The sequence below is a fragment of the Mugil cephalus genome, chromosome 21 (assembly GCF_022458985.1).
Source record: "Mugil cephalus isolate CIBA_MC_2020 chromosome 21, CIBA_Mcephalus_1.1, whole genome shotgun sequence".
Taxonomy (NCBI): Eukaryota; Metazoa; Chordata; class Actinopteri; order Mugiliformes; family Mugilidae; genus Mugil; species Mugil cephalus.
In genome coordinates this window covers 8,870,974-8,887,655 of record NC_061790.1, presented here as the reverse complement: position 1 = coordinate 8,887,655, position 16,682 = coordinate 8,870,974, and the positions used below count along the sequence as shown (strand labels likewise).

At 41.2% G+C, this 16,682-nt stretch overlaps 1 protein-coding gene across 1 annotated transcript; it reads left to right on the top strand.

Annotated features, from left to right (window-relative positions):
* Positions 1 to 1,758: 1,758 nt before the first annotated feature.
* slc22a16 (solute carrier family 22 member 16) lies at positions 1,759 to 16,427 on the top strand. The gene is made up of 9 exons (XM_047573843.1): positions 1,759 to 1,843; positions 2,753 to 2,886; positions 3,676 to 4,152; positions 5,416 to 5,533; positions 7,397 to 7,958; positions 8,744 to 8,871; positions 13,497 to 13,606; positions 14,584 to 14,683; positions 14,854 to 16,427. The coding sequence occupies exons 2-9, from the start codon at positions 2,843 to 2,845 to the stop codon at positions 15,046 to 15,048; spliced, it is 1,734 nt and encodes a 577-aa protein (XP_047429799.1). The 5' UTR covers positions 1,759 to 1,843; positions 2,753 to 2,842; the 3' UTR covers positions 15,049 to 16,427.
* The last annotated feature ends 255 nt before the right edge of the window (positions 16,428 to 16,682 follow it).

The window sequence follows — 16,682 nt, the reverse complement described above, 5'->3', positions numbered from 1 at the left end:
GCAGATGGCGAGTCAGCCTGATGATAAAAGCAAACACTGTTACAGTTTACGCCGGCGGTCCTGCTGGATCCAGCTACGGCAAGGTGCAGTGTGTCAATACAAGCACAACAACAGCTCATATCAATCATTAACTCTTCACAGGGCACTCATTGAAATGCTTGAACGTTATAAATTTCAACCCCAGAGTGTTAATGTGGGATATGAGAAGAGTTTTTGTGAAAAAAATCTAATTGTTTTAATTTTCATGGAGAAAATCAAGATTAGTGGATTTATCACATATGGTTCTGCCCTCCATAAAGAGTTAATGGAGGCCTACAGTAGGAAGGAGACACAGGGGAGATGGCTTTGAGTTCAACAGACTTTTACTTCGTGTCAGAGATTCTCCTGCACTTTTGAGGATGGTTTGCTAAGTAGATGTATACAAGAGTATCACGACAAGAATGTGATGAAAATGCTTAGAACAGCATTTAGGCCACCCACTTGTGTATAGACCTGATCTCAGGCTTTGTGTAGATCTGTAGGGGGAGAATAAACCAAGCTTTACAAATTTCTCCCTGTCTGTCACAGAACTCCACAAACCTCTGATTTCTTTGCTTCCTTGTCTCTCTGCTATCACCGCAAGCGGGAAAATGAGGACACGAAGTTTCCTGGGAAGAGACCCCACGTCCCGGGTTCTTCCATCCAAAGATTATCTCCTGATCCCACAATCTGACATCAAATGGCCTTGCCTCCATTAAAGTGTGGTCTAACTTTAGTGGCACAAGAGAAAGAAAAGGTCTGATCCACTCAGGTTTAAATGTTGAATGCTAAGTAGTCCAATTACAAGCCATCATGTCCTTACACTCAGGTTAGTTTTCTGTGTTCGGAGTTCAATAACAACCATTTAAACTAGTCGATTTTTATCTGTTTCTAAGCAAAAAGTCACATTTTTCCTAGCTCCCCCATCTCTGAGTTTAGATTATTTCCTGTGACTTTCTGGAAACGGCACACATGTACAGAAGCCAGTTTATGTTTAGCACCAGACCTTGTTTAACCTCCTGAGACCTGAGCTTTAGTTTGGTGAAGTATAAAAACTAAGCATTGTCTTTGAACAGGAAGTAGTTTTTAGAAAAAAATATGTCCTGATATGTGGACATGGAGATTATTTCATTGTATATTATAACAAATTTAATTGCAAATAATGAATTCCCAAAGTCCTCAAACGTGTATTTGCCAATTGGCAAAGTGATAGCTCGTTACTAGTGGTAGAATTTGTTACATTTGCATGTCATATTAAATTATAAAAGTTAATAAGCCTGAATAAACAAGTTTCAACTGTAAAATCTGATGAGGCTTTGTACTCTGTGAACTTTTGTCACATGACCGGCTGCGGAATGAAGTAGCCAAAACGCTCACCATCATGTTTTACACCAACTAGTATCTAGTTATGAGGACATCAGGTTTAAATGAAGCAGAAGAAGCGGCCACAAACCTAAAACTTAACATCCCTATATGGGGACGCAGGGTCTCAGGCGGTTAATAGTTAGTGTAGTTTTTCTTCTTAAACGCTGATCTTGCCTGACTTCCTGTTTTGGGAAAAACAGTTTCAATGTAATCTTGCTGTACTGTGAATTTTGTACTACGGTGGAAAAGTAAAACGCACACGTTTACACAAAGTATTAGTTATGGGCTTTTAAACCCCTTGGGGACGCAGGGTCACAAGTAGTGAGTTTTTCCTTAAACATTGTCAGCTTTATTTTCTTTTTTAGTAGGTTGTGAAAAAAACTGTAAAACGCAAACGGTTTAAAAGAGAATGTGTTAACGGTTAATGGGTTAGCAACCCCGGGGCACGAGGAGGCACAAGGTTGGTATTGATTGCCGTAATATAACATTCATGTCATATCAGGGGGAATAATTCAATTAGTGTTTTCCGATTATTTTTTTTTAATTAAGTTGAGATGATCTTAATGAGTTTGCGGTGACGCGATGAATCAGAGAAAGTATCTACAGATTGAATGTTGTTGTTTGTTTTGTTTTTACATTAAATCTGAAATTATCAGTTTTGAAGTGTTTATTGATGTTTTTTTTTGGTGACTTGAGGAGGCGATGAGAAGACGAATTTCTCTGCATCGGTAATTTATAGGCAAATACAAATAATCCTGCGGAGGGATGGCAGAGAAGGGAAGTTAAGGTTTGTTGTGAGTTTAACAAGGAAGATTATGAACTCAGCAGCTCATTAGCGCTCCACTTGAAACTGTAAACGCAGAGTCAAACGCAGCAGCTGGTTGCCCCACTGGCTTTTGAAAAAGGTTGATCCTGGCACCTCTGAAGAAATATGGCTCTTTGATGTCAGAGGCCGCGCGTTACGGCGGTGGATGTTATGCAAGGGCAGGCTATTTACAACAGAATAAACAGTCTGATTCTGGCTACACCCTTTAAAATTAGCAGCCCCGCAGGACGTGGTTAGGTTACAAGTTAATATCAGTATTCAAACGTGAATACTAGAACACTATCTTTCATTATAACAATCGCATTCATTGTATTAAGACGCAGATAGTAGTCCTTGATTGCATCAAATGCCTATTTGGTCTATATCCGAAACGATTCAATAACACAGGTTCATTTATCAGGGGGAGTGAGAGTAAACACAGTTAGATTGCATTAATTTCCCGTGTAACGTTACAGAAGACTGTCCAGCGTGTGTGTGTGTGTGTGTGCGCGCCCCTCCTACCCTCTTTCCGTGAAAGCCACTGTTGATTATTTGGCGCTGAAGTTGCAGGATCCGCTACCCGCCAGAGGAAGAGACGGACAGAGAGGGGAGACGCACCGGGAGCTCTTTTACGCACAAGCCCACCACCAGAAAATGACCGTGGAGAAAATATTCGATGAGCTGGGACATTTTAAAAGGTACCAAGCGCATTGAGAATGTGCAAGTTTATGTTTTCTTCGCTGTGGGGATGATTTTGTCCCCCCCTCACTCTGGGAACCCTAGTCCAAACAGCCAGTTCTGTAGCTCTGGATGAGCACCGCTCAGCGTCTGGAATTGTTATCATTATTATTCCATGATGTAAACGCGAGTCGCTGCACCAGACGAGATGATTCGTTGCGTTTTCATTTTACAACAACACCCGTGGATGCGCTTAGCTGTTATGTTGTGCCGTCACATGTCCGCGTTTCACAGAGCAGAGAGTCTCTTCATTCAGTCTCGAGGAACTTTTGCGTCTTCTTTGTAGACTTTCTGAGCTAATTTTGAAAGTGCACAGTTGCTCACATCACAGGTGTAGGTTTTCTGACTCCCCACAGTGCTGAATTCATTTAAGTATTCTTTGTTAATTAGTCTCACAATCAGAGGCGATCCTAGATTCTGGGTGGCAGTAGGCAAAGGAGGTACATGCCCCCCAGTGGAATTATGGCCATGCCTGGTTTGCCTCTCTTGATGGTCTAGTGCTCACAGTGTCTTGTAAAGTTTGTGCTTTTGTACAAGAAATTATCAATTTTCCTTCACCAGTCTGACAACTTTAGCTTTATGTGTTTAATAATGTGTGAGTAAATGTATTATGAATAAAGTTTAAAGGTTAGATTCTTGACTTCTGGAAAAAAAGTCACATGTCTTTAGTTCAGTGTTTGATTTTCCTGAATGACTGCCGCATCATAATTTTCTTTAAGCCTATTTTCACGTATTTTCTTTCTCTCCAGATACCAGGCATGTCTCTACTTTGCAGCAGTCTTCCAAGCCGTATCTTGTGGGATCCACTACCTGGCTTCTGTTTTCCTGGTGGAGACTCCCAACTTTGTGAGCACCGTGCCCGGCAACATCACCGACGTCCTGTTCGGTAACCAGACGGGATCTAGTCTGGAAGATTTCCTGCCGGCCTTTAAATCGGGGAGCGGGCCGCTGGTGGTGAGAACGGCCGATGGAGAGCAGTGGGAGCTCAGCAGGTGCCGCTGCGCCCTACGCATCAACCCAGGGGACTTCACGTATGATTTTTACGGCAACAAAACGGTGGAAGCGTGCGGCGGGGGCTTTGCTTATGACAACACCGAAGTTCACCAAAGCATCGTGACGGACTGGGACTTGGTGTGTGACAAAGAGTGGCTGGCCAAGCTGTGCCAGCCCACCTTCATGCTGGGGGTGCTGATTGGAGCGCTGGTGTTCGGGGACATTGCTGACAGGTAAGCAGGGTCACATGGAGTTGGATTTATAAGGACGTTCTTCTAACCATGTGTGGGGACAAGTTCAGCCACTAAGGAGAGTTTGCTTTTATAAGTGATCATAACTTTAGCACCTTACCGTCATTAAACATGATATTCTTCTCGTGCTCAGTGGTTGAGGTATGAACACTCAGCTCAGCAAGAAACTGGGCACAGTTTAGGCAGATCAGGTGCCCTGGCCCAACAGCTTCAGCTTGAGTTATGGGCATTTGGAAGTCAAGAGTGTTAAGTGAATGCTTTCTTTGATGTCTGCCCAAACATCTGTTATCATGGATTCCACTAGTTCCCATGGCTCACTTTGCTCACTTTGACTGTAAATTAGTGAGAATCCACATTGGTTAGTGGCGCTTCTCTGTTCTCATTACGGCCCTGGCTTTGTCTTTTGTTCAGTTTTATTGTAGAGCTGGATAATATTAATGTTACATGTAGAGATCGACCGATATGGATTTTTTAGGGCAGATATTTTTTTTTACATCAGTATACTGTTTTCATTTGCATGATAAAAATGACACAATGATATCAAATGTTACAAAAACACAAACATTTATTGAACTCAGGGAATATTTAAAGCTCTTATGCATACAAAATAATAAATAAACAGGTAACAAGAGGTAGATTGTAGGGTGCACACTCTGCTAGTGGGGGAGGGGCAATGTATGGGCTGCATAGGTCCTCAGAGTCTCCAGCAACATAGGGCTGCCTGAGGATGCGCCTGTCTGTAAATCTTGGGGAATATATATGCATTGGCGAACGCACCCGCATTTCAGCCGATACCGATACCAGTAAAAAACACAAATATCGGCTGTCGATCTTTAAATGAGACAAGACAATAAAAGATGAAGTCAAGGGATAGTCACTCCAACTACCACAGTGCCAAATCACAGCTAAATAGTGCCACCCATGACTAGTGATCAATGGAAAACTTATCAAAAATAATCATCTTGATTATTCACGTATGATTTTTTTCTGATGTCTTATAAACCAAGCTATAAGAAAATAATCAGTTGCTTCATTCAGAACGACCATTAACATCAGTTGCATCCATGCAGCTCACGTATTTCATGCAGAACCTCACTGGTACTCTTTGTAACGGCAAGTCTACACAAAAAATGTGACTTGCAAACAACATGTCGCACTGTTGCACGTTTCCCTTTAAAATCCCCGCATTACTCTTCTTGCTTCTTGTTTACATGAACACGTTCCTGTGATGTGTCTCTCCGCCAGGGTTGGTCGTGTGAGGATTCTCATGTTCACCAGCGTCTGTCAGTTTGTGTTCGGGGTGTCTGTGGCGTTCTCTGGAAACTACTATTTCTTTGTGGTGCTCCGTTTTCTCCTTGCCATGGTGAGTTCAGTGTGTGTGTGCACACGTCTGTACTGTATGTGGTTATGTACCTGGGTGTGTTTGTTTACATACACAAAAAAAGTGTCCATTATGGACCTCTGCATAAGAAAGCCACTGTGGGAGAAGGGAAGTGACTCACTTTCCCCTCACGGCGCATAAACAGGCACATGTCCCCCAGCCAATCACAAATGCAAATTTGGAGCCACCTCCTCGGTTGCAGTTGAGCCAGCGTGTAAACCAAAAAAGATGTTCACTTCTGTTGTGTGTTATTTAAACATGACTAACTATAACTTTTTTTTTTTTTTTTTTTTTTAGGTCTTATTCCTTGTTCAGTTGTTTATACTTTTAAAGAGGTGTTCAGACCAGGGTTTCTCTTTTTTTTTCTCCATGCCAAGCAAATACGTGTGTGTACGTATAAATATGACATTTCTATTAAAGCTGAGTTGAGGTTTGAGCAACAAAGGAAATCGGATCCTCTGTTCTGTTCTTGCAATGCTAGTTAGTGTAACATTTAAAACCTCTTCAAGATATACCCTTTATATGTACACTTGGTTTGTTTTTATGTACTTTCATGTGCTACGTGATATGTACATAAAAGGGTGTCTTTGCGAGCCAGACGTCATTACAGTTACAAGTCCACGTGGCAATAAAGTAGAGCTGAAAGAGCCCCCTTCACTCTGTTCATAGTTTCACTTCTCTCCATCTTCTACCATCCCCCTCCCAGCCCTCCTCAGGCCCAGCTGTTGTTTTTCACATAGAATCAGACTGGCAGTCAGTGTAGGTTGATCCTGCACAGCCACGCTAAAAGCCTTTCGAGATATATCTGCAAACCCCTAACTACTGTAGATTATGAACATTCCTTTTAGGGGTACTCTATAAAACACATTGATTCATTTACAAATGACGACTTCTTAAGTGATGAGCACTCAGAGGGTTGCCTGGTCTAGCATGACTAGTAGCCAGACCAGATAGCGACTAATACTTACATTTAGCATTAAGCTTTATTTGGTAATTGTTTTCTTGTGGCCACAGCGGCTGCTGTTCAGTAATAGTTTCAAGAGGTCAATATGGGGTCAAAAAGAAAAGAGAAGCAGCATTTAAGTACTTAACAGCCAGACAATGTGCATTCTCTGGTAGCAATATTGACACATTGTGCCTCGTGTACTTATAAAAGCTTGGAAGTGCCAACGTTGACTGTAAAACCAAATTTATGGCTCTGCATCAAATGAACCTTCCCAGAAATGCAAAATGTATATATAAATGTATAAATGCTCCCAACGGTGTGGCTTTTCCCATAGGTTGTTATGAAGGCTCAGCACGGAGCGGTTGGGGGATTACAAACCAAGCCTCAGTCATGGCAACGCTGTCGTTAGGCAACTACTTGCATCTAGAAACCACGAGGCTAACAGTCGAGCAAACTAATGAGAGGGTAACTAAATATGGGACAAGTATAATGAAAGGATGTGAATGTTGGAAATGTCTTTCCCTTAAAATTGCAAAGAAAAGTCGGTACGACTAACTTGCCGTATATTGACCTCGGCCATTTCGCAAATGGTGACCTCCAACCCTTAGCGAAGATTTACACTTACAAAGTTGTGAATGCCACAAGAGGGGGCTGTTCATATAAATTTTTCTTGAGGACACTGCAAATGTGACCTCACTTGAACGTGTTCATATTTATATTATAATTGAATTGCCTTGTTAGCCTGTTTTTATGTATTTTTGTTGAAGGATCAGTTCAAGTCTATATATCCTGTAACATTTTTTTATATCTTCTCTTTCTCCCTTTTTCCGTCTTCTAATCCTCTGTCCCCTTTCCTTGCATCTTTTCCGTCTTCTCATGTTTCCCCCCCGTAACCCCAGGTATCCAGCGGTTATCTGGTGGTGGTGTTTGTCTACGTAACAGAGTTCACTGGCATCAAGGTGCGCACATGGACCTCTATGCACGTGCACGCGGCCTTTGCAGTCGGCATCATGGTTGTGGCTCTGACTGGTTACCTGGTTCGGGTCTGGTGGATCTACCAGATCATCCTGTCCATTTGCACCTCTCCCTTCCTGCTCTTCTGCTGGAAGTTCCCGGAGACTCCCTTTTACCTGATGGCCAAGGGCCGTCACCAGGACACCCAGACCCTGTTGGACAGGATTGCCCGCTTCAACGGACTTGAATGCAGGCTCAAAGCGGAGGACCTCCTGGAGCCAGAAAAGAATGAGAATGGGAGAGCTCTGCTGGAGCAGGATTCAGAGGAGCGGCCGTCACAGAACGAAAAGAAGCTGTCCATCCTGGATCTGTTTGGTAGCTGGAGGATGGCGGGCCGTACGTGCACAGTGTGGGCCATCTGGTTCATCGGTAGCCTCGGCTACTACGTCTTCTCTTTGGGCTCAGTCAACCTGGGCGGAAACCAGTATGTTAACCTCTTCCTTGCTGGTAAGTCATTGCCTGAGGGCCACAGCTGTTATTATAACATATATACGCTTAGGCATAATTGTATTTTTATGTAGAGACAACTTCTTTATCTCTTCATAGCCTTTGGTTTTAGATATTGTGTCTGACTGTTTCTGTATTCAAAGTGCATGCAGCGAGTCTGGAGATTTTTCAAGCAGCCTCTTCAATCGAATAACAAATCTGGTCGTTCTCGTGTAAACAATCAGGCCTCCTGGCTTAGTCCAGGCCTGCTTACCAAGCAGAACCGAATCCCTTTTAGGATATAATATTGCTATTATTTTCATTAGGTGTCACGTATTAATCAGGTCGTTATTATATCATAGAGAAGGCAGAAGGATGACTTGCTGTTCTTGTTTACCACTCTGTTTATGGTAACAGTCTGAAATTAGCCTGTGAGCACTGAGCAGTGCTCTATCTTCAAACTAAATCACTTCCTTGTGGTTTTGTATCTAATAAAGTAAATAAGATTTGGACTGTAATGAGCATTTTTTGTTAAACAAATCATGAACTGATGTACTGCTCATGTAATGCTGCTTCGAGAGAAGTGGATTTTCTTATGAACACAAATGTGCATGTTTCTCTGTACTAGTAATGTCTGGAGGTTATATTTTGTTAAAAGCCCCGTCATTGCCTTTGGAGGCACAGGGATTGAGCTTGACCGACATTTTCAGACGGTTATTTAGGTCCCCCAGATAGAATGTCACTGTGTCAGTGTCTCGATAGCTGTTATCCTCTGACTGAGAGCTGCTGTGATTGGCTGTTTACAGGTGCAGTTGAGGTCCCCTCTTATCTGGTCGGCTGTTTTGCAATGGACCGGATTGGAAGGAAGAAGACTTGCGCCCCAGCTCTGATCCTGGCCGGGGTTGCTTGCATGCTCATCATTGTGGTGCCTCCGGTATGTAGAGTTCTTCCAGTAATCATTACATATTACACTGAGGTTGTCAAACCAATACATCAACGCCGTTTTTAGTTCCTTCTCCACAACCATAACAACAACAGCAAGACTTACTAAATGTTCTCATTCCTACTACTGGTTATGGCATTGAAACTGCCCAATGTCCAATTCAGAAAACCTCTCCTACAATGATTGCTAATTAGTCATCTTTAGTAATGTTGTTGATTCAGCAAATCTATTGGTTTTTGGGATTTGCATATTAGAGTGAGGTAATAAATGACTGTTTTTAAAAGACCAGTGTGACCATTTTAGTGGCTTCTAGTAGTGAGGTTGCAAGGTTGCGGGCGTGAGAGTGTCGGTGTTGGAGAACCTATAGAACATACAGTGGATTCCACTTAAAGGTTTGGTTTGTTTGTTCTGCAAATACGTGCAACATGGCAGGGTCCATGAAGCAAGAGCCACTCCCTATGCACTGCTGAAGGACTCAATTTTAGCTAACAAAACCATGATTCGCTGGTTTAGGTGATTAGACACTGTTGGGAGTTTATCCCTGCTGGATAGGTCACCAGTTCATCAAAGAGCCAAAACAGAAAGACAAACCTACAGCTAATTTGGAATAACCTAATAACTTAACATACATCTGGACTATGGCTGAATCGCTTAGGGACACAGACTCCGAACAGAAATGCCCAAATCCGTCTTCATGTTTGAACCTAGAAAGTTCTTGCTGCAAGCTAATGCTAACCACTGCATCACAATATCACAATGCCCCCCGAACAGACTTCAAACAGATCTATGAATACAGTTTTCCATTTCTGCTACCAGAGCTTCCTTCATGCACACTGCCCCTTTAAAGTATTTTCTGCACTTCCACAATCTGTTTGGAATGCTTTGGTTCTGGGGTTATTGTCCCAACATGGGCCTGAGTCACTGGACTGGTATTTTTTTCAAATCACGATAAGTTTAACGATATATAACAAATGTTTGGTGCCACTGATCATCCTGTAAGTACATTTAGTATAAGTACTGTACTCTAGTGTATATAACAGACTGGAATGCACAAGACAATAATAAAAGCGAATTGAGGGACGCAAAACACAACGCACACCACAACAAAAATAATCCAGAGAAAAGAAAAAAAGAAAGTGACAACATGAACTAGACCTCTGTTGTCACTGTCATTATGTTAAGCCTACCATAGTGACATTGTTTTTTCAATGACCTGCACTTAATAAAGGAATAGTGTGTGTTTACGGTCATATCAAGCTGGAGAGTATTTTTTTTTTTCAGGTTTTAGCCAGGACATGATGTCTTGTAGCCATTGTGTGCGTGTGTGTGTTTGGGTGGAGAAGAGTCCCTCCACTTGAACAGAATAGCTCATTGTCCAGAAAGAGAGGCAAAGGCTAAACTGCAATTTTTTTTCTGAGGTTAATTTAAATTGTCCCTCCGTGACCCCAAATGAAGCAATCAATCCGTTTGGCTCCAATGTGACATTTAACAGCAAAGATAGCACAAGAAATAGTTCCATCCAAATAGTGCCCTGATTAAACTGGGGCAGGACCAGTACATATGAATAAGAGTAGCTTCAGCAATGTTACATCTGGCACAGTATGGACTACCTGCAGGGTACATCGAGAATAGTCTCGCTCTGTGCACTGATTTGAAAAGAAGGGTGCGGTGATGGGTGCATAGTGAGGATGGCGTTGACTGGTCTACCAGAGTATGTTAGCCCAAGTATCCTCTGTCCTCCTTCTATTTTATTCTGAGTCAATCTATAGGGGGACATCTAGAGTCATGCAACATGCTATACAGGTTTGAAGTTAGTCTTTTCTTAAAGGGGTCCAAGGAAAGAATTCTGTCAACCGTAAGTAAGTCTCCTGTTGCCAAAGGCTGGACAGTTAAGGGAGAACAGAATGCCTTGCTTGGAGGTACCTGAAGAAGTCTGACTTATTTAGGCCAAATTTCTTTGGAAAGGAATACCTTAGTGTCCCCTATAAACAAGTCCCCAAGCCTGACGTTACCCTTCTTGCACTATTGTTGGAAAGCTAAATATTGAGGTTTAAAGAGGTGATTTGGTGCAACTAGGCTTAAGAAAAAGAAACAACAAAATTGGGTTTTAATAGGACTGACGGGTTGGAAGGAAGAACCAAGGAGTCCACGCACATGAGATGTTGTTACATGAGCTCCATCGTCTGGTTTGGTGACCAAAACCCTAAGCATCACGAGTTAGCTGTCCAGTAAAATCATAAAAAAGCCTCTGTTGGCTTTCGTTTTTTGAAATTTGTTATTTGTTAAAACATGGTTGTTTACCCAGCCATAAAAAAATTACTTTACTGAGTAAAGCTGTTGAAAGAAGAAGCCAGGAATGAAATGGCAGGATAGACATCTTCACGGAGTTAATGCGTCTCACAAGGGACAGTGACAGAGATGACCACTGTGGTAGTTTAACTTGATTTACCAGCGTAATGAGTTTTTTTTTTGAATATGTTTTTGTACTTCCTACATGCAAGCGTCCTGCTTTGCTGTTTATAGGGAAAACTTCACTTTCGTTAAAATCCATTACATCCCATAACCAGAGAATTTGCCAAAGTGACTGAGCAGCGACAGAGCAGGAGGTAGCGACTAGACTGAGTGAGTGCAATGAGTAAACGTCAGGTGACTTTATTTAGGTTTATTGCAAATTGCAATCGCGTGATGACTGGAAAATGGAACAATCTTGGTTTATTGTAGTTGCCTCTTTTACTCAGAAAACATTTTTAAATTTTTCCAATACCGGACTGATAATTATGTGTGCCTATACTTTTCGTGCATTACTAAAATTGATTAATTAAACATGCATGTTAATATAAACAAGAAGCCCCCCCAAACTTGGTGTTGTCCTCTCTAAAAGGCTACATAATAGGCAGTAATGGCCACCATCTGGAAAGGAAGTAGCCTAACAGTCCCACCACATGTGATCTTATGGTGCAGAGTGGCTGTCAATGTACTTTTGGGTCTTGTCAACAGATGTGATTCACTTCCTGGTTCCCCTCACCACCATTAACTTCACCAGAGCACTTGCACAACACATCTACTCCGTTGCTTGCCAACCGGAAGTCCCGTTACTGATATTTGACACTTAAAATTCCCAGTGTGTTCATTCGGAGGTCTGACCCAAATTAGTGCAGCTCATGGTTGGTCTGGCAACCAGCTAGTACTTAATGTTCAAGGGAACATGACCTTTCACCTTCGGAGTCATTCTGAGGGTGCAACAAATGCCAGATAAAAAATAGCAGCATGGATACGGGGGAGGCTGCAGTGACAGCGAGTCATATACCTTTTGTGTCACTATAGTAACATCCATCTGCACACTCCTACATTTTAGAGTACGTCAGGTTCTTAGGAATGTACCTTGACAAACATGCCATGGTCTCAGACTTGACAACTTAACAGATGAGTTTAATGATGCATTGAGGGTTCTCAATTACTAGCACAATAGCTTGCTTTTGTGACTGTGTCCTAGTAACATGGCCTATGTATAATGGGTACTCACATACCTTCTGAAAGTAGGCTACTCGGAAAGAAGGAAACATTACATGACTGTCCTGGGTGCTTTTGCTTCTGAATGAGGTGTTTGTTTGCACAGCAACACTGTACTGTATTAGTGAGGGAGGTGAAAGAAGGAGTAGTAGTGCCCCTAGGCATAACATCTATGTTTAATCTCAAAAGTGGGTAAATACAACCGGAGGCTTTGTTAGGCACTACAAACTCTTTACTTATTAGAGCTTTCTGCAAACTGGCAACCCTTCACATCTTGAGCCACAGCACTGTTTTGTAGACAATTGAGTCTGTGAAAGTTCTCAGTCACCCCGGTCATGGTGATTCAAAAGGCGTTTACAAAAGGCAACTGGACTTGTAGTTTTGAAAAGATGTTTCATCCGAGTAGCTTCTTCAGTTATAAGACACTGGTGGGAAGAATGGGTTCAGAGGAAACTCTGAGGGTAAAACCCATCAGAAACTTGCGAGACTTGTTTGTAAGTTCCTCTCAAAACTCTACAAAAGGGGTCTTCAACATTTATCAGGCCAAGGACCTCCAATCCAATGAGGGATTAAGTAGAGACCCCCTACCTACTCTATGTGTTCTATATTAAACTTGGCCTAGTGCTATTTATAAATATACATCATCATTGTCATTTTGCATTCAATATTAAGCTATTCAACACACAGGTTTACATGCTGCTGTAACGCTAAACATACCTGCCAAAAATGCTGTACAAGGCTTTTTTTTTTATAAAATGCCTTTTGAATTGTAGTCAACAATATCAATAAGATAGTTTGAGTCAAATACTTGATTGACATGAAATAATACATAATTATAAAAATGGAAAAGGTACACTAAAGGGAAATAGAAGTCATGCAGTTATCCCCATGTCCCCCCGGAGAACGATGATGCATTTAGCTTATTAAATCACTCGGGGAAATGTAATTTAAAAAAATATGTTTTGCTTGTGGCTTGACTATTGATGGAGTCAGCGGTCTGGTATGAGGTCTCAAGGTGAAAGGTCATGTGTTTATTTTTGCAAGTGCAAAATTAAACCACTTGTTCTAAGGATCTGCCTTCTTTGTCTTTTGTTTTGCTCGTACAGGACATAGAGCCCCTGGCTATTGCTCTCAGTATGACCGGAAAGTTTGCCATCGCAATTGCCTTTGGTCTCATCTACTTGTACACCTGTGAGCTTTACCCAACCATCATCAGGTAAGGCCAAATCACACCATGGAACATAGTACAGTAGAGAGTACAATATTGCATGGGAGTACACTAACGTGGACAAAATTAGTCTTTTTTTTAATCATGGTTTTTGAACTGTGTGTGGAAAATGGCCATAGAATTTTAAAGCCACATTTGATAATCTGACTGTCCCCATCCTGTTTTTTGTTTTTGTTGTTTTTTTGTTGCTGTTTTTTGGCGCTAAATTAAGTTATCATATTCTGATGGGAGTGAGGAGTTGGGGCCGAGCGAGGGGTCAGTCAGAGTAAAAATAGATAACAATTGGTCAAACCACACCAAACAAGTCAGACACTGCTTCAAACATACGCCTGATTTTTCACTTAATTTACATGTTATAGGGTTTTTTTTAGTTTTTTAGTTTTTTTTTGTTAAACTTAAACTTTTAAACTGATCAGTAGAAGTAAGACCTCATAAGGACTTGGGGCAAAAAAATGTACAGACTTGGTATTTCTTGAGAGAAGGCTAATTTATGATAATATGGGATATTTTGCTCTTCCAAGAGTTACATTTTGATAATGCTGATACTTTCTTTGACCTTATTCAACCACCCATGATTCACTTTAAGAAAAAAGTCGAAATTTGGAGAAAAACGTCAAAATTTCGAAGAAAAAAAGTCAAAATTTTGAGAAAAAAGTCGAAAGACATTTTCATAAAATAGACTTTCAAACCAGCAGTACTGTATGCATATGGTACCGCCGGCAAAGAGTATTACATGTATTTTGACTTTTTTCCCAAATTTTGACATTTTTTCCGAAATTTTGACTTTTTTCTCAAAATTTTGACATTTTTTCCGAAATTTTGACTTTTTTCTCAAAATTTCAACTTTTTTCTCAAAAGTGATGGAAAAAAAGTCTACCTCCCCTAATTTTTTTTCTCGTGGGTGGCACTAATACTCTTCCGTACAACTGCTTAGTTGACCCAGGCTGTATATATTCTCCCTCCAGGTCTCTGGCAGTAGGCAGTGGCAGTATGATGTGCCGTGTGGGCAGTGTAGTGGCCCCCTTCTGCGTGTACCTTGCTGACATCTGGACCTACCTACCTCAGGTAAAAAGACACTTGTTTTCTTTTGTTAAAACGCAAGAAATAATGTAATGCCTAATTAGTTTCACCTTTCACATCTGCCTCATGTCGTCATGGTTTGCCTACTTCAAAAACTAATTATAGCAAACAAATTTTTTTTTTTTCCTCTAACCGCGGCTTTAACTACGCCGTAGCTCATCGTGGGAATCCTGGCATTCATCATCGGAGTGCTGACGATGATGTTGCCTGAGACCCTGGGCAAACCTCTAACAACCACCTTGGAAGAGGCTGAATCTCTGGGACGCGAGCCCAGCAAGAAGAAATCCGCCCTGAGCAATAAAGAGGCGGAAGACGGGTTGGAGCTCAACCAACACGGAGTCAAAGCCTGAGCTGTACCTTTCAGGAAAAGAAAAAAAAAAAACAAACTGAGAGACACGTGGAAAGAAACTTAAGGAAAAACAGACTTGACTGAAGAGAGAAGAGGAGATGGCTGCCAGGAAACTGAAACATCACTGACTTGCTGGGGGGAGGTTGAGGAATAAGCTTTTTATAACATCTCTTGAAATGACTTTTTGTTGACATTTTGTTTTGCAAAGTGACCAATTTAGTACTTTAAAGGTCATGAAGAATTGCACAAACTCTACTCTACAAGCATAGATATCAGTACATTAGTGTTAAAGTCAGTGAATTCAGCGAGTCAGTCATGTGTGTGGTATTTGTGAACGTGTGCAAGTTGTATGTCCAAGAACAAGGAAACGTGAAGGATACTAAAGGATACTTAGTTTTGTCATTTTGGCCATCAATTATTTTAGTTATGTGCTGTAGTCGTAGTAGACTAAAACTAATTTATTGTGAAATTTAAAGACAAGGGTATGACAGGTCAAAGGTGCCTTGTTGTACTTCCAATCACAGTGTTGCAGAGTTCTCCCCGATTTCTGCATTCAGCTTATTTAAGATACTATGACATTAAGATATCATTACTTGTAGGACTGATGGCTGTAACTACAAAACTATTTTCCTGTACAAAAGTTGCCATCCTGAGTAAACTGTGATTTAGTTACCTCTACAAACCAGTAATCAGTGCATACAACAGCTGTGCCTTTTACACTGTAATACATCTAATATATTGTATTTCAGCAGATTATGTTATTCCAGTATGTCATAAAATTTCAACGTTTAATCTCAGGGTATCCATACTTACTGTGAAACTATCATTTCATTTTAATTTTACACTCAGTGTGTCATTACCCTCAATCGCATCTTGTTTGCTGGACTTTTAACTTTGTCGCCAAGTGTGAGTGTGTGTGTGTGCCTGTGTGTCATTGAGAAAGGGGGTTAAGCAAGTCGGTGTCTTAGTTTTACACATTCTTATTTTGTGTATGCAATCAAGATGCTGGACATACTGAAGGAAAAAACAACGAAAAAAGAAAAAAAAAACGTACAATCAAGCGATGCTGTGCTCTCGAGAGCTGTGATGTTTGGACCAAATGAACCACAAGACCGTGGGGGTTTATATACCAGCTCTGCAATATCGTAGTACACTACTAGCATGTTTTTGTTTTATATGAAGTCATTGTGTGGTGCCTTGTTTTGAAGGAGGAAAAAAACAAAATCATGAAAAGCAGCTGATTTAATCACCAGACAATGGAAGCACTCAGGTACTTCCTTCAGTTCTACAGTCAACAGTATGGATTCTTTTTTTTTTTTCTGGATATTCTCTTAAGTGTTATTTTCATTTCATAATGGAGCAATAAAAAGTTGGCAAACACTGAATCCTATTCATTTCTCGAGCACAACTGTAAATTCTGTCACTTGAATGCAACTGCTGTAGAAACCATAGTTTTACAGTGAGTAAATCAGCTTCCCTTGATTTATTTCAGTGTTCTCCTTTCTTTTTTGGAAAGATGGGCATGTGGTGTTGAACAATGTGTTCGACAAGTATTAGATTTCTCTGCACCCTCTGCAACGCCCCACAACTTTTAGTCCTGTCATGTATACCGATCACTCCACCCCCCGAAACGCA

Excerpts from the sequence above, each read along its gene's own strand:
- slc22a16 (XM_047573843.1), top strand. The coding sequence starts at position 2,843 with ATGACCGTGGAGAAAATATTCGATGAGCTGGGACATTTTAAAAG. Across the intron at positions 2,887-3,675 it reads GAGCTGGGACATTTTAAAAG|ATACCAGGCATGTCTCTACT; the intron begins GTACCAAGCGCA and ends CTTTCTCTCCAG. Across the intron at positions 14,684-14,853 it reads TCTGGACCTACCTACCTCAG|CTCATCGTGGGAATCCTGGC; the intron begins GTAAAAAGACAC and ends ACTACGCCGTAG.